This window comes from Dipodomys merriami, unplaced genomic scaffold (genome assembly GCF_024711535.1).
Source record: "Dipodomys merriami isolate MVZ:Mamm:240054 unplaced genomic scaffold, mDipMer1.0.p SCAF_17, whole genome shotgun sequence".
NCBI classification, from domain to species: domain Eukaryota; kingdom Metazoa; phylum Chordata; class Mammalia; order Rodentia; family Heteromyidae; genus Dipodomys; species Dipodomys merriami.
The window spans coordinates 27,687,861-27,709,515 of record NW_027203048.1 but is presented as its reverse complement, the minus strand read 5'-3'; the positions used below and the strand labels follow the sequence as shown (position 1 = coordinate 27,709,515).

The window sequence follows — 21,655 nt, the reverse complement described above, 5'->3', positions numbered from 1 at the left end:
TATTGCTGTTTTGTAAAAATGAAGATAGGTCCCCATCATCAGGAGTTTCAGCCTTGGATTTTCCCATAGATTCTCTTCTGAAACTTCTCTTGTGCCACAATTATATACATGCACATAGATTTATGTGTGATAGCTGCGGGAATTATAGCTTAACACTCTGGGGATAATAGAGCCTTGCTGATTCTGTAGAAAATAGTCTGATGGTGGCATTCCTATGCCCATGTGCATACATTTCTTTGTTTCTAAGATTGTCAGACATGGAGTCCTTGTCTATCAATAAGAAAGCAAACGAGTAAGGAGAGAGGAGCCCTGTCAGTTGTTCTGATGGAAAACACTTGATATAGGGCTCTGCTTAAGGCTTCTCCAATCCAAGATAGCATTATTATGAAGTCAGTCCATCAAATATTACTTTTTTGCTTGCAAGTCATGATTCAAAGGAAAAAAAGAATTTTAAAAATTGATGTCCCCTCCAGAGAAATGTTTCTACTACCAAATTGCTGTATCTAATGTATATGAAAAAAGTCATTGAGTATAATTCATTAATCTCTTGATAGGTTATAATGCTTTGCAAAGATTAAAAATATTACAAAGGTTAATTGTTAATTTTTTTTTTTTACCTATGGCCCAGTTACTAAGGTAACATTTACCATGCAGAAGACTAAAGTTACTATCAAAGGACTACCTAACAACATTGTGCTCTGAGCTTTGGAAATGGGGTGTATTAGAGCCAGACTATAATTATGTAGTCAGCTATCCATAAAAATGATGATTCTAGGATACATAGGTAAATGAAATTCATAAACAACCTCAGAACTCTTTGGTAGGAAGAAAAACGTTTGATTGTATAGATGCCAAAATCATCATTGCACAGAACATCCTTTTTTTTCCCAGAACCAGTTAATAATGGAGATTAAAAATAAATCCTGTAGGGGCTGGGAAGGTGGCTCAGTGGTAGAGCGCTTGCCTTGCATGCATGAGGCCCTGGGTTCAATTCCTCAGCACCACATAAGCAAAAAGAAAAAAGCCAGAAGTGGTGCTGTGGCTCAAGTGGTAGAGCGCTAGCCTTGAGCTGAAGAGCTGAGGGACAGCGCCCAGGCAGAGTTCAGGCCCCACAACAGGACTCAAAAAAAAAAAAAATCCTGTAATGATCCAAAGACAAGGAATTGGAAAGAAGTAGGAAAGAAAGCAAATGTCATAATTTTAATCAGCACCTGAAATGTTTGTTGTACAATCTTCTAAATGGCCATGCAACGTGAACAAAGTAAATTCAACATCCAACTAAGGATTTTTATTTTAATAATTAAAAAAAAAACTCATAAGGACATGAGGGAAAAAGATAATACTGCAAGGGAAGCCAAGGCCTCGTTCCAAAGAGTGACTGCTAAGGATCACTACATTTCTCCTCTCATTAATAAATTGTTCAAGTTATGTAACTGCCAAAAAATAAAAATAAATTTAAATTTAAATTAAAAAACAAAAACAAAACTCATAAATAACAACAACTAAAACCATCTTTTCTGATTGGCCAAATGTAATTTCAGCAAGTATAGAAATGACACCAACCCTAGGTATTTGTCATGATTTCAGGACATTAGGCCAAGTCTACCTCTAATGAATGATGGGTGCTATGTAAGACAAAGTTAATGCCCATTCCTTGCTGTGTTTATGTGCTTCTATTTTAGGGATGAAAAGTTAATAATGAAACATATTCTTTACACATAAAGACATTGAAGTCCAGAGCTTTTCTGATTACTGTTTTAGTCCATAGAGGTACAATACTAATGATATCAACAAGATGACCCCCACTTAGCAGATAAGTTAGTTTTCTCCCGTAGTGGAGGTTCCATGCAGCGGTATGCTATTCACACTCTGGGAAATGATTACAACAAAGGCTCAATGTATCTTTGAACCATGGCTGCTACACTGGAAAGCTTCACAGTAGTTTTACAATGCTTTCTCTGATAACTTTATATCAGAGATAGAATGGGTACTAGCTTGGTTAATGTAAACAATTATAATAGAGATTTCAGAAAATGAATATCAGGATTCTTTTTTTTTTAATTTTATTTTATTTTATTTGAGAACATACTGTACAGAGGGGCTACAATTACATGGGCAGGAAGTTACACCAACTGAGTCAGTCAATTCATATTACACCAATGTTATCTTATTCTCAATTTAATTTTATGCAAAAGAGATAGTAGTAAAAAATAGAAATATTGAAGGATTATCATATTATTGACAGAGCTCAGAAACTCCGCCTGTCTGTCACTGTCTCTCTTTCTGAAGGGACCTCATCATTACCTTTTCATTTATACCACCAGGTTCTACATACTTGACAAAGAAATGCTTATTACTAACACAAACAAGTCTTTCCATTTTTCCATCATTCCTGCAGGCAGAGACTATAATTTCTTGGGAGGGACCATGTATATTTCACTAAAGACTTCACAAGTTACTGATATATATCAACCTCACAGAATATCCACATTCCCTTCCCAAATCAGAGAAGCACTAATTTGAAAAGAAACAACATCCAGGCATTCATCTGTTTTATAAATTTTGAAAAGACAAAGCTAATGGAGACGCAAATTCACACTTATGTGTGTTTGGTATGTTTCAAAAAAAACTGATCTTGTAATGTCTTGTTTTCTCTTTCTTATTGATTTGGCTTCTTCTGAGCTTTTTCTTAGAACCATAATGTTATGACAAGGTGTGGAGGAACAGATTTTGTCTAGTCAAACAGTCTTCATTTTATATACAACCATTGTAGCACATTTCACCCCACATATGAGCACAATTAGATTTTAGATCCAACTAGTAGGCAAATATTCTGACTTTGAATCTCATGGTTTCTGGCCCTTAGCTTATTCATTTCTAAACTAGTTGTCTTGCCAGGCAAGTCTTTGTGAAGGGTAATGAGGTACTATGTCCCCTAGCAAAACTGCAAGGACTGTATAGTTGAAGCATTAGCTCGCTATGAAGCTAAATTTGTTTGCCAGAGGAATAACAATAATAGCAGTAGTAATAATAGACCACAGATGCCTTGCAAACATTAAGTGTGCTAAAATAGATGTGTTTCCTCATTTGAAAATAGCATATTGCATATAAGTATTTTGGAATTTAATAGTAGAGATAGTTGCACACCTTGTGAGTAAAATGTAAACCACTGGACCATAGGCTTTAAAAGAGTGGGTTTTAATATGAATTATATTTCAATTTAAAGAAGATGTGTTTTTGGAAAATAATGTAAAGGTAGTCTATTAGATATAATCTATTAGAATAGTCTATTAGAAAAATACCATAATTAATATGTAACATTTTCCCTACCCTCAAGTTACTAGAAGGTTTAAACAGGCATATAATTGGGGTGGGGGACAGTAGACAAGCATGTAAAAACTTCTAAGGGAGGCTGTGAGGAAAGACTGTCACAGGCTTACAAAGCTCACTGGATTCATTAAGGACCAAGAGGGGAAAGTATCTGTGAGGTAGTAGCATTTCAGGATAGCCTAAAGCAGCTGTCATAGTCTGTAAAATTAGGGCATATTAGAAAACATATCTTGTCTTTAGTGAGGACTTTATAAGGAAAATTATTTTTTTAATAGATTCCCCGCAACTGACCAAAAACTAGATACTTTAAAGGAGATATTTCTGCTGTAGCATAGCCCTCACTCTTTCCCACTTCTTATACCATATTGTGTGTCCCTACAAAAATCCAGTTATCTAGAAAGAAAGCTTCACTGTGCGGGAACTCTAAGGTTGCCTTTTTACCAAGGTCTTTTGAAATACCAACACAGTTAAAGTCATTCCTTCTTAGAGAGCTCCACCAACTTGGCCAGATTCTAACATTCATACTTACTAGGGACGTCATTTAGAGAAATCATTAAATTTCCCAATAGGAAAGAGATAATGGCATTTTCCTTCAGGTATGCTGGGATCTGTGGGTATGCTGACAGGCAAGATAACACTGTAGATAGCACAACTCTAATACTTAGGGGCTGGAAAGAGAGGTAAGAGGAAAGGAAAACATTACCCCATAGGTGCTGTTTGGCTCTTCACTGGCCCCTATGCAGGCTTGTCCCTGCTACACAGAGGAGGTTTCCCAAGAACCTGCAGACCTTTCTCCCAATGCACCTGGCTGGGCTCAGGCACTTCCTAGGCTCTGGGGTGGGGATGACTTTTTGCTTCTGTGGGTTATCTTCCCAGTTTGGTCAAAAACATCCATCCTAGCGGCAGAAAGTTACAACTGGCATGCTTGTACTGTCTTCACACCTGGCACAATGTAGTGTGCATATTCAATAACCACTGTTTTAACTGGATAAAAAGATACTATCCAACAGGAAAATCAGAAGATAAAGCAGGAATGTCTTTTATTTGAAACCATGGTGCTTTGGAGTGGGGGTGGGTGGTATTAGCAGCTCTGTACCAAGTTCAAGCAAAAACAGCACTACTTCTTAAGATAGCAGAGCATCTAGACTGGTAAGCACACATTTTACCAGCCAGTAGGGCCTCTAAGTCTTTCACATGGAAATGTGTTTGGGTTAAATAAGTATTTAGGAGAAACAGGAGCATTGATTCTGATATGAGAACGGGGGATTCTCTAAGCGTCTTTGAGAAGTTGCTCCTCTAGCAACAGTGACTGCAGGCCCAAATGCCATCCCCATTTTTTAAAACCTCCCTTCCCAAGTGAGGATTCATCTCTAGAGGGCAAAGCATAATATTCAGGCTGAGTTTGATTTCAATCAACAATGTAAATTTGGACTATAGAAGTCATCCTGGATTCTGAATTGAGTGTGGCCGTGAAGGCATTGCTTTCTGTTGGTATCTTTTTCTCTCTGAAGTGGGACCCTGGAGTATGAATCTGTAACAGTGTGGTGCTCATACCAGAAGCTTACAGAACATAAACAGGACTCCCATCTATCTCTCTGCCCCTGGGTTTATTCCTGAGGCTACTCTTTAAGAGGTTGGTAAACAAGTACATAAAAGGAGACAGTTTTCCATTTTTTTAAATTGATCTCTTGTTCTTGGCTTTGTTGAGCCAAACACCTCTACAGAAAATCCCCAGAACAGGGGAAAGAAAACTGTGAACTAATATTTAGTGTGGTATATCTGAATACTGTATATAAAGTTAAATGTTCATATATGTATATTCTGATTTGGAAATGATAATATAGTTGTACTTGTGTCATGTTATCCTCTTGCTTGAAGTATGCCCTAGGTATCATGTTATCTTGGTTCAAACATTTTTCAAATGAGTGTTATTTCACATGGAATTAGATAGGGAACTAAATTGCATAGTCACTTCCTAGAACTTTCAAGCGTCTTCCAGGTGTCATATTTCAGGATATTTCTTTTTAAATTGGTTTAATAATTCTAATCCTTATTCAGAAATGAGCTTTTGTGGGGAAAAATCAATAATTACCTTTGTCACTATTTATTTAATGAATCCATGGAAAGACTTCATTAAATTATAAATGCCTCATTACTGATATTCTTATAATAGATTTTTGAAATTATGGTCTGAGCCTGTTATTCATTTCAAGGGAGAAACAGATAATACAGAGAGATCGCTACATGTCCAGTGAAATGACTGCTGGTTTTGCTAATGCAATATTCATGAGAATTTGCCCAAGACAATCACATTTAATCCTGGAAAATAAGAATACGAAATGAATTCGTTTAAATTATAATTATCCATTGGCAAGAAAGTTTAACAAGATTTATTGTTTATGTAATTGAAATGACTTAATATCCTGTCAACATGTTTTGAGGATATTGTTTTGAGGACAGTTATCGTTTTTGAAGGGAAGCCTAATGTTGACCTTAAAAGATATATTTGATAGTAATGTTAATATGAAAGTATTAATTTTCAGAGGAAAATGACCCTTTGGCTATCACTCATGCTCAAATTGTTTTTCTAGGACTTTTCATGCAGTTTAGACTAAAGTAGAGAATGTCCTAAGTGGGAACAATCTGTTGTTTAGAGTTCCTGGGGTACTGTTCAGCTTTATCCTAGCCAACTCTGCAGGGTTTAAGTCAGTGACAGGTCAAAGGTACTGAAAGTAGAGTTAAGAAGATCAACATATTCAAGAATAGACAGGCATCATTTAAAAGTCAGGAGCTTTCTGGGCATCATTGACCTTCATTGTTCCTTAATTATTTCCTTATTGTGTTACAAAAAAAACCCAAAACCTATAAAATCTAGGAACTTTTACACTGTAGCAAATGAGCATTGTATATTTCAAGTGCAGGAAACTTTAAAAACTGAAAAAAAAGTTAAACTTGCAAAACTTTTTTTTGAGTTTGGATTTCTTTTTTTTTCAGCTTTAGTGTTGTAGTGATTCTATTCACAGAATTCAAATTCCCAAGTCTGAGGAAATTAGACCATGTCCTTGCTATCAGAACAAGTAAGAGACACATGTACTTTAGAGGAAAAAACTAAAATCCCCCTAAATAGGCAACGCCAGAGTAGCAAATGTCTTCATGGCAAGTGTTGCTGCCTAGATTATGACCACACTATAAACCTGTTCTGAAAAAAGAGTTCTTCCTGACCCCCTGAGGAAGTTCATGGACAGTGTCAACATTACTTTGGTCACGACCAGCTAGTAAGAGCCATCTGTTCACTTTTAGACATGGAGAATAACTCCAGTTCATAGCAAATGCTTCAACTTAGCCTGTTAACTCCGCTTAAGCCATACCAGAGATGCTACCTGCTCTGAGAGGGAAAACACAATTGATTTTACTTTTCCTTCCATGACTGTCATTTCTCCTCTTCCTCCCTGAAGGATTCAAGTGAGGGACAGAAAAGACCTTGCTAGGCTAACATCTATCTGGGCTCAGCCAAGGCTTGAAGCTTTCAAGGGTAGAGAGGGAACAGTTTCAAATGAGTGTTTTTAGATTTCTAAATCCCAGCACTAAAATTTCCTTACCTAAAATTCCCTCCAATACGAAGGTTGGTCATTTATGGTTCCTACCTCAGCCATTGGGAATCCACAGTTGCAAGACTCCAAGTTCTTTCTGCTGATTTCTTTCCTCCTCAGTGGGCCCACTGAACAATATCTAACATGAACCTGTGCTGGGGGTCAAACTTCTGATCCACAGGTCCTATTCATGAGTCCTCTGTCTTAACAAACACACAAGTGGCCTGAGGTTCTGTAGCATCTTTGTTCTGTCATCAGGGATTCAATCATTCTTGGAGATATCTTAGGGTAGTGAAGTCTCAGGTTACCAGGGACTGCTACCACCGCTACAAATTCCATAAGACACCTATAAAACTTTCTGAGCTGCTCCACTCAAGTCTTTTCTCCCTGCAGTGGAGATAAGAGTACACTAATCTTCCACTTGGAAAGGACATTGCAAATCCAGATTCTATCTTGAAATTTGCTTCTAATGATCACTCTGACCTTGGCCTTTTCTCCTGCTTTGTTTTGTTGTTGTTGTTTGTTTTGTCATTGTTGTTGTTTGTTTTTCTTTTGAACCTTACTAGTATTTGATCTCAGGGCTTCATGAGTTCTAGACAAGAGCTCTACCACTTGAGCCATACCTCAGATGAGATCCTTTCTTTTGGGTTATTTTTGAGATATTATCTTGCTGCGTCTGAGCTGGCCTGGATGTCCAGCTTTCTCTGTTCAGACAGAAACTCACAAACGTTTACCCCTGGAACCGTGGTCCTCCTTATCTCAGCTTCTTAAATAGCTAGGATTACAAATGTAAGCCACCTGGCTTGGTCTTCCTTCCTTTTTTGGTGATCTGGCTTCAGGGCCCTAGAAATAGTTTTGAATGCAGTTCTCCTTTCAAGTCTAGTTTAAGCAATTTTGTACTTCATTTTGTGAAAATGGAAACCACAATCTGCTTTTAGACTTGCCACCAAGCTGGAACTGAAACGAACAAACAAATCTCATTTTAACCCCTCATTTTAACGTCTTAATTGCTTACAGTGCATCACAAAATGATTTCAAGTAGGCATTCATCCATATCTACCAACCGAATGACAATCCAAACTCCCATGGTGTTTCTATTTTAGCAGGGGAGATAAAACAGGTAGCAAAAAAATGACAAGATTTACCAACTCTCATAAATGTAGCTATAAGATTACCCAGTGCTCTTCTATTGAGGACTGTGTAGTAATTGACAGCACAGACCCAGCCTGGGGTCTTGAATCAGACTGCCTGGCCTTGAATCATAGATATTTTTGTTCTAGTTGTTACAAAATCATTTTGTGCCTCCGTCTTCTCATGTATAATATGGAGTCAAAAATATTACTTCCTCGTGGAACTGTTATGAGGAATACCAGACTTGGTCTTTATTAAGCATTCTGAACACTAAATACATATTTGACTGTTAATAATCTGAGTCAGGGCTGTGAAGGTAGCTTGGTGGTAGAGCGCTTGACTTGCATGCATGAAGCCTTGAGTTCTATTCCTCAGCACCACATGAGCAGAAAACGCCAGAAGTGGCATTGTGGCTCAAGTGGTAGAGTGCTAGCCTTGAGCTGAAGAGCTGAGCAACAGTGCCCAGGCCCAGAGTTCAGGCCCCACAGCCAACAACAACAAATAATAATAATAATGATAATAAAAATAACCTGAGTCAACATGGGAAGAACAGTTTTAATATGTGTACAGACTTTTGGTATGTTTCCCTTGAAATTAGTTTTGTTTTAAATTTCTGTTCATATCTTACTATCTTTATGTTTTTAAATATATGCTATTATAAGCCATTTCTGATAATTCTGTAGAAAAATTTAGGTAATCAATATTTTCATATTTTAATCAAAATAAAAATCTTATTCATGGGTTTATGGAGACTTCTTAAAAATTTTAATTGCATGTATTACATATTTTTATGCATACTCATAAAGTTCTCATTGAAGCAGGACCTCTATTTGCTCATTTTCAATAAATTACTTAAATGAGGTGTTTTCATATTTTGCATATATTTATATTTTACAATGTATTGTTACAGTTTAACACTACAGGAAATTGTAAGACTTTAAGAGATATGATGTGTATGTTATATAACAAAAGTAAGTACATTTTAAAGTCAAACTTATCCCTCCAGCCTAAAGAAAATAAAAACAAAAAATAAAACATCAAACTACTTTTTCATGAGAGAGCCTGTAGGGATGGTAGGTAACAGCAAGGAGAAAAAACAAATAAGCTCAGGATGTTTGCATCAACAGGACAATCAATGAACAATGTCACAAATAATGTGTACCTTTCCTGTCAATGAATGCAGTCAGACCCATGACTGTGCCCCCCCTCCCTTCCCAACAACGCTTCTCAGTATAACTTGGAACATTATCTGGCCCATCTCATTTTAAGGGTGAGAATCCAGCAAGGCACCAAGAGAATGTAGTCAAATAATCCTTCAGGCTTAAAATTTCTATAGGAACAGATGGCTGTCTGTCCTCTCAACCCTCTCCCCCCATGTCATTTCTCAACTGAGGTTTGATGAAAGGCAGGCTATAAACACTCAGAGGTTCTGGGTTCTGACAAAAGTGTAGGTATTCTGCACTGTGGATTAAATGGCAACTTCTCATGCTTTACAAATGGACTGAACTCATCATGGAGTTGCTGGTCCCACTTGTTTCTGTTTGCCACCTCATGCTCTGAAACTCAAAGCCAAATGCCACAACTCTACACTTAGAATGCTTGGTGAAATGTTTCTTAGACCAATTATGATAGTTCATAGATAACTTTCTTTTTAGCTTCATCTTAGCTTAATCTGAAAAAGAAGCAATGGAATCCTATTTCTAATCCATCTCCATGAACTCACATGGCCTCAATCAAGTCTTTCTTAGTATCTCTTATGTCATAGTTTTATCATCTGTAAAATAAACATGCTAAAGAAATTTTAGGCTGTTAGCATTCAGTAATTTTGTAAATAATGAATAAGAAATTGCACATATTAAATGCTTATCTTGATGTCCCATTCCTGTTAGAATGATTTCCTGGATTGTGAGCATTTGGCACTTATTTCTAAACAGACCTTAATGTTCTTATTTTTTCCAGTTAAAAGGGAGAATAGCAAGTCTCATTTTTCTTGTGAAATGGGGAGAGTGGACTAATGGCTGTGGGAAAGGACTTGAAAGGATGTCCTTTTATACTGGCAGCTGGGCACCTTCCTCATGACCAGCCTCTGGGAAGAAAAATGTGTCTTTTGGAATATTAATTATCTATGAAAAAGATGGCTCAGATTTGCCCAAATATTAAGAATTTTGCCTCTTTTTTTAACTACATACAGTTTTTTTCAGATGTAAAAATCAGAGGCAAACAGCTGTCATCCAGAGCATGCTCTTGAATAAGATCTTGCAATTCTTCTTGAATGCTTACTGATCAATCTGAGCTAATTCGGGTTTTTTTGTTTGTTTGTTTCTCCTTGTTCCAGCATCAAGGCAAAATTGGGGTTAAGTTTAATGTTGGGACAGACGACATCGCCATTGAAGAGGCCAATGCAATCATTAATGATGGGAAATACCATGTAGTGCGATTCACAAGGAGTGGTGGCAATGCCACGTTACAGGTGGACAGCTGGCCCGTGATTGAGCGCTACCCTGCAGGTATGCCAGTAAATATGTATCTGGGAAAGATTTTTATGAAACACAAACTGAAAAACAAAAGCACTGTTTTGTGTCCATTTCTCCAAAATATGATTTTCTGAGAAACCATCAAATATTTATTGGACTTTAGAGTCATGTCAATGTAATTCTGTCCTCGACTGTTCTTGCTACCGTTTACCAATGGCATTTTATAGGTGAACTTGAAGGCACATGCTATCGTTTGCAAAATCTAGGACATCAATGAAACAAACAAACAAAAAAAAGCACACATCAAAGGCATATCACGTCAAAACTCTTTTCTTTACTGAATCCTTGCATTTGAACAAAGGAAAGGCTTTGTCAAAAGTAACAAAGGTAAAATTTTAAACCAAGGGAGAATAGATTATAACACCTTTCTTTCTCCTTTCTGGAGAAAGCAAGGCTAGACTATTCCTTTGATGGTAAAGCACAGTTGGGCTTCACGAATCATGTAGGAGGCCAGCAGAGAGCATCAGAATCAGCAGTAATTAGTACAAAGGCACTGTCAATTAGCAGACAGAACATGTATGTACAAGGAGTCTCTTGTTTTCATGTAACCATGGAACTCCGTGTGGATTCTGGGATACAACTATCCATTACTCATTTGAAGTCTGTAAAATTGATGGTGTTTTATATAGCTCACTATAATACAGTATACAGAGCCAGTATAAAACAATTTTTCATCTGTCACAAGGAAAGTGATAGCCATGTGTATATAGAATTAACTCTTCTGTTACAACTACCTGCTATTGGAAGAAGAAATTTAATGATATCACTAATGTATTAAATAAATCCCAATTTTTCCTTAGTACTGTCTCACAATAGGAAATGAAATGTGGCTGGTGCTTCGATTCATATCATTTTCCATCTTCAAGTCCCAGTTCTAAATCGTTCTATAAGACTATTCTTTGGGAAATATATGTATTTTTTAACTTTGCATAAGATAAAACTTTTATATGATAAAATTTGAAAGGAAGTAAATTTGAAAGGGTCTGTTATAATACTGGCAAATAATAGCACTCAAAAATATTTTCCAAATTGGCATCCTGGGAATTTTCACAACTTTTACACAACAAGTATGTAAACATAGTACTTCTGTTGGTATCTATAGTAGAATAAGGGAATGGAAGATCTGAAAGGAAATTAATTTTAAAGCATATGTATTACACATACAGCCTGACAATTCTATTGCATTCACTGAAATCCTAATACATACATACTTTTCAAAAACTAATATCTACAACCACATTGGAATTATAAAAGACAATTTTCCCAAAATACAGATTTATCAGTCCCTGTTTTCTGAGAGGAAGTTATTGCATTTGACGTGATATAAAGTGGGAAAGATAACCTCTAGGCTTTGGCCCAGGGTGGTATCACCTGTGAACTGTAGACTTGAACTTGGATAAACAATATTCCTTCCAATTGGTAGCATAGGATGGCATCTCAAAGCCTAGCTTTGTTTCAAGAGTTAATGCTTTAAAAATCATCTGTGTTTCCTAAGTTTTATGAGAACTGCCCAACGTGTTACCTTTAAGAACCATTAATAATTTCTGTTATTGTTTGAAATTAGTAATATTTACCTACCTATCTAGAGGAAGTTCTGCTCAATGTAATTTGGGGAATTCTGAGAAAACTAAATTAACTAATTTTTGTTTTATTTTGTTATTTTATGTTAGCTATATGCACATTACATCCACAAACAGAAATATGGCTACATATATATATATATACATATATCACAAATAGAGATGATCCAAATCTGGAGTGATAATACATTCCATACATTTTAGTAAACAATGTTTCCTTATCTTATAACTTTATTCTATGTGATTAATAATCTTATCAATGTGTGGATACTACATACACAGATAACTGTGTATAGGATCAAGAATTGGCCTGGTCCCTGCTTTTCTTGTTACAGGCTAATGTCCAATTTGATATAAAATACACATACAAAAATTTAATTATATGTAAAAACTCAGAAAAGTCACCATCAAAAGTTTTAATTAAGGGCAAGTGCTGGTGGCTTATGCCTGTAATCCTAGCAAAGAGGAGGCTGAGATCTGAGGATTGTGATTTGAAGCCAGTTTGTAAAAAAAATAAATCTATGATACTATTACTTCCAATTAACCACCAAAGAGCCAAAAATGGAGCTGTGACTCAAGTGGTAGAGTTCCAGCCTTAAGTGAGAAAACTCAGGGACAGTTTTCAAGTCCCTGTGCCAGCACACTTAAAAAAAATCAAATAATCATCAGCTCTGTATGAATTTTAACGTGATGCTAGAGGAGAAGAAAATAGTTATGAAAATTTCAAATACCCCTTTCTCCTGGAACTTCCTTGCCAGGAAGGCCATAAGAGGCTGAACACAACTTTTAATTTGTGTGTTATAAAGATTGAAGCTTTTAGAACAAAGGGATTTTTGAATATGAGTTCAATATCAAGGTCTAGTGTAGTATGGCTTTTTATTGGTCTGTGATGTGGCTATTTTTATTTTTTAAATTTGAAGCAAGGGGTTGTTATTCATTAGAAAAGCACCTGACTAATGCTTTTACCACCAAATCCTATCATCAAAGAAGCAGGAGAGGAACCAACAGACTATATTTGGTTCCTTTTAAAGTGCCTGCACTGAAAAATATAGGTAATAAGGGTTGAAATTAGTAATTAAGTATAGCACTTAACCTTCCATTATAGGGCTTTGTGGTAAGTGCTTTTATATGAAGCAATTCATCTGTAGCAACACTATACCTTTAATGAAAAGCACCTAACGCATTGACCAGTGGTATTACCCTGTAATTGTCTGGATGGCTTTCATCGGGAAACTAATTAGTAGAGGTAAATTTTATGCTCTTTTGGAGAATATGAGATATTCCTATATCCAACAGTTCACATTTTAGAATAAATATTGAATTTTTTCTGAATAGCAGACTTAGTTTCCATTATTTTCTGTGCATGGAGCGAAGTACTGAAATAATATTGTGTGCAAACCATTTAAAGCTGAGAAAGCCAATTTTTGGTGTATGCCAGGTAAATCTCAAGAATATAATACATCATTAATTTCTGATTTGCCCCTGATTACAGTTACATTGCAATTTTTTCTCAACCAAAATAGAGCCTCCTCTTCCCATAACATTAATCCACAAAGCCTAACATCATCCCATTTGCCCAAAGTCTAGATTATTCTAAACAAATAACAGCAATCTTTGAAGATAAAATTCTGAATTCACTTGTATGCCACTGAATGCCAAATAATTTCTTTTATACTTTCTCACTGTCAGATATCCATTCTATTCCTAAGCTAGCGCATTAACTCGAGATCCACATAAAGAGATCCAGGCTTACACTTCCAATTAGAAATATTATTTTTAAATGTTGGAAATTAAGCAGATTATACATAGAAAAATATGAGAATATTTCAGAGAGGAATTTTGGAATCAGTAGTACATAGTACACTATGAAAATAAATAATTGGATAACTCTCTTTTTTTTTTTTTTTTTGGTCAGTCGTGGGGCTTGAACTCTGGGCCTGGGTGCTGTCCCTGAGCTCTTCAGCTCAAGGGAAGGGCTCTACCACTTGAGCTACAGTGTCACTTCTTATTTTCTAGTGAAAACAAATAATTAGCTTAAGGAGATTTTTGATGCTTGTATTTATTTTGATGGGATTTCCAAGAAGAAATAGACAGTGAAAGTATTAAAAAAAAAAACAATCAAACAGTCCATATGTTAAAAAAAACAACTAAGATGTGACAAAATAGGAATATATAATATAACCCAATAAAAGATATCCTATATTCTTCACTTTTTGTTTTCTCATTTCTTTTCTCTTCATCTTCCTATTTTTTCTCTGCTCTCGCTTCTTGTCTCCCTCCCTCTTCCCTTCTCTCTTCTCTCTTCTCTCCCTCCTTTCCCTCCTCTCCAGCACAATAATTTTATGGTGTTTCACTAGGAGGCACTAGATACCAATGAACTGGAAACCTGTGGTAGGAATATACTGAAATTAAAGACAATGATATTTGATTGCTAAAAAATTAGTCTGGCTAGGTCAAATGAAATGCCCTAACTGTCACAGTTAGTAGTAGAGTTTAATTGCTGCTACTTTAAAGAAAGGAGCAACTGTGGAATGTTGTGATGAGGGCTGGGAGGACAAAAATAACCCTTAGAAGACTTTAAAAAACAACAACAACAACAAAAACAAAAACACCACAACCACACCATTCAGCTGGAAGGTCTTCTGTGTATTAACTCTAACTTGAAGCTCTTATTTTCATTGGTGAAAGATAGTAAAATATTTCAGGCCTCAGAGAAGCCCTACTGGTTATTTGCCTTTATATTTTACACAATTAGCTTAGATGAATTGATTTGTAAATTCAAGTCCCCAACAATGCGTTTGTTATGTAAGTCATTTTTTTATCCAGAGTTTTCTATGTTGATCCTGAAGTATTGATTAAATTTGGTAACTTTGGTTTTGCACATTTATATTTAACTTTTTTTTTACTAGGAGTCACTAAGAAATCTACTTCATTATAATCATAACACTTGAAGGAGCAAAAGTTCCATGTTCTGTTCTAGCTTCTTCATTAATCAGAACACCAGATAGAATTTTGAAAAAGTCATGTGATTTGCTGGATGATTTTTACTCTGCTAGCTAGTGGCTAAGTCAATACTATACTTGGGGTCTTTTGTCTGTAAGCTATACATGTTTATGCCATGGAGACAGGTATTAACACAGATTATTAGGTTAATTTTGCAGCATGGTATAGCTAAAAAGTCATGGATTATATTAACAATCATAGGTATCTCTTATTCTGTGTCTCAGTGCTATTTCTGCTGATCCACACATGCTATATATGTTTTAAATAAAAACACATGGAATAATGATGATAGTTTACTCACAAAAACAATATTTATTGTGTCTTGACAAAAATTGTCAAGCAATAATACTCACTAGTAGGTATGAAAACTTAATCAGCAAATTAAGTAAACATGTATAGATTAGTAAAATTAGAATATTAGAATCCTTAATGCATCTTTGAAAGAAAGACACATTAGTAGAAGAGTAGCTGTATATTCTGGTTATGTATGACTGTAGCCAGTAGTAAACACATGACCCAATGTCCTTCCTATAAAACTGAGATAGTAAAAAAATATAAATTTCTTGTAGAAACTAAGAACCAGTCCAAATCAAGTAAAAACATTTCAAAATAGATGTCCAATTTGGGGTAGAGTTTAACAAAAGAAATAATAGCAAGGGCTTGACCTATCATAGACAGTTAACAATTGACTAATTCTAGACACCTTATTTAACTCCTGTGGCAAATTACTGTCTTTTACTGGTGTTTTTTTTAGCCAAAATGTATGCTTAGGCTTTGTGAATAATTATTTTATTTCATAAATATTTACCATCTGTTTGACATAGCTGTCAATTAATCAAAAATTTCCATAATAAATTTCATATATTCTAAGAAATCCTAGAACAAGTGTTGAACTCTGATAACTTTTCCTGTTAATTATATTTTTTCATAGCATTCAACCTATCTGGGACTTTGGAGATATTTTCAATGATGAAGCATAACAAACACATTATGGAGACATACAGTTCATATGCCTGCCTGAAACTCTCAACTTAGATTCAAAGAATTTGTGTCCAAGGAAATTGAAACATAAGATCTATTCTTAGATTTCTCAATTGTTTTTACATTCTCCATCACCTAGATTTTTAACATATATTAAAATATTTTTGTTGTTGTAAGACATATTAGTTTTTAAAAATCTAAAAAACAATAAGTACTTTAGTTTAATGAGTGTTGGATTCTTTGGCCTGCTTTGACTGTCAAATATATGATATGCAGCTATTTTCCAGATATTATTCTCTATAGTACACCAAAAGCAAAGGATGGTATATTAACAAGGCTATTTAATCTTTTTAATGTAACACGACTTGTCTCATTTTTAAAATGAAACTCATACAGTTTGGCTCTAAGCTGCTTGCTTTGTTCTATTTTTGACTTGATTTATGGGAGTATTTTTCATGTTCTATCCTAGGAAACATGTCAATGAAACTGTGACCTCCAGAAAACTGTTAACACTAAAGGCTAAACTATCTGTCTCCTATCAGTATTCTGCCCATTGTAATCAGGACAGATTCTCACAGAGCTAAATTAATCATTGTCTACAAGACAAGATCATTCAAAAATCCCAGTTGACCTTAGAAAACAACTGTATTATTAGATGTTTATTGCTGACAGAACAGAAATTATCCGATAAAAACATACATATCAGATACAAACGATGTAAGAAACTTCTGTGAATGATGGAGAAAAATGCAATTCAACATTTTGTCCTTCTCTTTCTCCCTCTCCCTCTCTCTTCTTCTTCTCTTATGCCTTCTCTCTCTCTCCCTCTCCTTCTCCCTCTCCTCCTCCCTCTCCCTCTCCCTTTTGTGTGCTCTCTCTTTCTCTATCTTCATCTCTCTTTCCTTGTTTGTCTTTGTCTCTTTCTCTGTCCCTCTGTCTGTCTCAGTCTCTGTTTCTGCCTTTCTCTTTGTTTCTATCATTCTTCTACAATTTTCTTTCACTTTAATGCATTTTACAATAAAGCCAAAAGAATGGAGTTTTATAACATCATTCCTAATATAAAGACCCTCAATGAAATAGAATAATATTTAAAAATGCACACTTTCCCTATATTTGTGGTGGAAAACAAACACATTTAAAGAATAAATTCTATTTTGAAACATTTAATAAAATAAGAATTTTCTTCATTTTGTTTTTACTTTTCACTGGTCCTTTTTGCTTGGACAAATTCTCAAATTCTATTACTTAGAAACCAACCAATACAAATCGATATTTATTGATCACTAGTACATTCAAGGAGTTTTGCTGAATAGATTAAATCTATGCTATGTAAAAATAGCAACCTTTCAGCCAGGCACCCCTGGATCAAGCCTAAAATCCTAGGTACTCAAGTGTATGAGATCCAGTGGACTGTAGATTGAGATAAGTGCTTAGGGGAATAACAAAGTGCTGAAATAAGGTCACAGGATGATCCCATTGTAACAGTGACACTCACTATATTGGAAATGAACTTTACAACTTGGGGGGAAGGGGAGGAGTGAGAGAGGTGGGGGGAGGAAGTATAGTTAGAGGAAAACAAAGGAGAGGGTATCAATTTTCAACAAGAAATGTACTCATTACCTTCCTCATGTAACTGTAACCCCTCTGTACAGGATCTTCACAATACAATTTTAAAAATATAAAAAAATAAATTAACAGCAAGAAACAGGGCTGAAGGTGTGGCTCAAGTGCTGGAGAGCAGCAAAGCAAGGAAGTTAAGCAATTCCACATTCTAGGACTAAGAAAAAGAAAAATGAAGTTCTGAATCATGATTCCTAGATTCCTATTCACTCTTAATCTTCATTTATTTTTATTTTTCAACTGTACACTGTATCTAGAGATTTAAATTTCCTTTTTTATCTCCTTTTCTCACCTCTCTTTTCTATAAAGGAAATGTCTATTAGGAAGATTTAGATTGGCTTCCTCCACAATTTTTTACTCTTCTCTCAACTTCTCTTTTGTTTCAAATCCTGAAAGACTTCCTAGAGTTTGCATGTGACATAATCAACAAATTAAACCAAATAATTATTTGTCTTCTGAGAAGTGTTTAGAAGATAAATCTGCCTTCCTTATGCAAACCAAATCAGTACAAATAAATACAAAATTTAAAAGGTTCACATCTCATGTCTTCTCTTTCTCCTTTGTTCTCTCGACCTCTTTCTCTCTCCTTCTCTCTCCCTTCCATCTCCTCCTTTCCTTCTTTCCTCCTCCTTCCTCTTCTATCAATCCCTCCCTTTCTTCTCTCCCTCCCCACTCTTTCTCTCTCTCTCTCTCTCTCTCTCTCTCTCTCTCTCTCTCTCTCTCTCTCTCTCTCTCTCTCTCTCTCTCTCTCTCTCTCTCTCTCTCTCTCTCTCTCTCTCCCTCTCTCTCTCAACTTTAAAGTGCTAGGATTATTGATGTACACCACCATACCTAGCAAGTTATTATTAAATTTTTTTGTCGGTTTTGGGGCCTGAACTCTGGGCCTGGGCACTGTCCCAGAGCTCTACAGCTCAAGGTTAGCACTTTACCACTTAAGCCACAAGGTCACTTCCGGCTTTTTCTCCTTTTGTGGTGCTGAGAAATCAAACCCTGGACCTCATGCATGCAAGGCAAGCACTCTACCACTGAGCCACCTTCCCAGCCCCACAAGTCAAATTCTTATTACAAGGTAGACAAATACTAATTTCATTTCAATAAAAGTATTTATTTTAAACAAGAGCATAGCATTATTTATGATGAATTTAAATAAGAGTTTCTAAAGGTACTGTCTTGACATTGCAGTGAAGGGCTTTTCTTAAATTATAATCAGATTAATGAATCTACCTGCTGGTTATGAATAAATTGACCATATCAGATATAAAAAATATAACCACCAATATAAATTTCAATTTTAAGGAAGTGAGATGGAAAAGAGTTTTAAAAAAAAGATTAAATGCCAAAAATTACACTTTGATGAACATCAATAGGCTTTCAGAAAACTTCAAATGCTTTTCAGTTGATTTTAGTAAGATTTCTAGTTTTTTAAAAGTGCTGGTACCTTGTAGTGTAATTATCTGAGATTAATGGAAGATAAATCATGTTAACAACTCAATGCAAGCTTTTTCTTTCTTAACACTTTCCCAATTCATCTGGCTTTATATCTTCTTATGAGGTTTTTATTAAATTTCCCAGAAATATTTATATATTTTTGATGAGTACATATACATTTTTAAACTTACTGTGTGATTTTTATCATCTCAGATTTGAATGTCATTATTTGAGCAACAACCATTAACCAGTCTCATGGTTCTCATGCCGTTTCTTTTTGGCCAATCATCTGTCTATTCTTCTTGCCAGCTTAGAAATAAATGGTCATGTGAGCAGATGTGACCGAGTATTAAAAAGTTAAAATACCATGTCCTGGCATCAAGGACTTTTGTAGAATTACTGACTCTCTAAAACCTTGATATACAGAACATTATGCATATTAGTATTAGGAGACACTGCTCAACCTCTTTATGGATCACCTCTGTTCCATGTGATTTTTGAGAACATTGAGAATTTAGAGGAAAAAAATGAAATGTGCCTTCTGTGTCCTTAATTAACCTTGTAATGATAACCTTCTAAACACTGATGTAGCCCTCTGGATATAGCCTTTACTAGCTCAGATAAAATTGTTTTCCATTAATAGAATAACATTTATACTTCCAATTTAGAGAAAAATTATTCTCTCAGCTATGACTGTAAGGATGTCATAATCCTTCTAATACTTGTATTTGAGCCCAGATACATGCAGCAGCAAAAAGAAAACTCTTTATCTCATGTACTTCCTGATAATATATTCTGAGAAAGCATTTCACTGGTAGTTTTGATAATGTCTATAAAACTCATAATCTGATCATGGAGAACCCAAAGGGCATACCTTACCCAATAACGACCAATTCTCTTCATAAGTATGAAATGCATAAATGGCCAAGAAATGCAGCTCTGATGTAACAAAGGAGACATGGAAATTCAGTGTGGAATGAAATCTAGATTGGATCACAGCATATAATAGACATATTAGGTCAAGACTGGTGAAAAACTAGTGAATTGTACACGTTAGTCAATATCTGATGACTCATACAAATTCATTGATTCTGAGAGTTGTCCAAATTTTAATTAAGTTCTTAGTAGAGGAGAGAGAAGTAAAATAAAAACTACCTGGAACTCTCATTATCTCCTTTTTGTAACTCTTCTACTAATTGGATTATGTTTCAAATTTTTAAAAATCTAACAATAGTTTCTACTTAAGAATACCTTTCACTCACTTATTTTTATCATGCACAAAGAAGTAACTTAAACAATAAAACTTAGTGTCTGTGGAACTGTCAATCACATGTATTTGTTTTAGAAATCTTTATCTTCACATGAAAAATACATTTAGTCCTAGGGAATATAAACTTAATTTTGTGACAATCCAAAGGCATAACCTAATTGAATGCAATGACTTCTTAATTAAGACAGAGTGATATAATAACTACCAAAAGCTGTTGAAGTCTGAAGCCTTTAAATAGACCATATATTAAAATTTAAATTCTGATGATGAATATTTTGTGTCACATCTAGTCTCATGGGTAGAAAAATTCCCAAAGATAGACTTTCATCTTCAACATTTGAAAGGCTGTTTTGTTTTTAGCCTTATGAATTAGACTGCCTTAAACAGCCTCTCTACTCCCTGGAAATGTGAGACTGGGTTTCTTCATGTTAGGTTTTATTGAGGTAATTTGTCATCTTGAGTGCATTCTCTGTATTGGTGGCCAGGATATTTTAAATGCCCATAGAGAATCCAAAAGAGAATAGATCTAATATAAGTTAATCTAGATATTACCATATGCATTTCCAATAATGTATTTTAACTATATTTATGAGATATAAAACTGGAACAAAAAGAGGAACATTTACCTTTTTTCCAGAGAATGTTGACTAATTGATAATGTGCCATAACGATTTTTCAGGGTCACCTTTGCTGGAGCATTTTTTTTAAGTCCACATAGTCTTCTGTCCTCTCATTTATTATTTTTACTGCTCAAGTTGGCAAAGAACCTGGATGAGAGTGCCTTTTGTGCTTAGAGGAAAAACAAACAAAAGAAAAGAAGCTTTAAAATACACTGCCTAGATAGGAAAGGGCAGAATGGTTACAATCCCTGTAGGGAGCAGGGATGGGATAATAAGGCAAGGCCTGTGTTTTACAGAAAGGGAGTTAAAATAGAAGGTTACATCCATCAAATTGATGCAATAAAAGCAACCAATATTGTATTCATATTTGGATTGAAGAGGTACAATAATTCACCCCAAATCTTAGATGTTCACAAAACTCTTTTAAATTTTTGCCTTCAAGTGATGTTGTAAGATTACTTTTTTCATTGTAGCCCCTCTGTACAGTATGTTCTCAAATAAAATAAAATAAAATTTAAAAAAAAGATTACTTTTTTCAATTGTGAGTTAGAAATACAGTTAGTGATAG

At 35.1% G+C, this 21,655-nt stretch overlaps 1 protein-coding gene across 48 annotated transcripts in view; it reads left to right on the top strand.

Annotated features, from left to right (window-relative positions):
• Nrxn1 (neurexin 1) overlaps window positions 1-21,655 on the top strand; it is a 1,041,346-nt gene that overhangs the window by 875,366 nt on the left and 144,325 nt on the right. For all 48 annotated transcript variants that reach the window (XM_070025560.1, XM_070025561.1, XM_070025582.1 and 45 more), the window contains one exon: window positions 10,387-10,558. In XM_070025560.1, coding sequence (XP_069881661.1) covers window positions 10,387-10,558 — 172 coding nt within the window. The remainder of the gene's footprint in view (window positions 1-10,386; window positions 10,559-21,655) is intronic.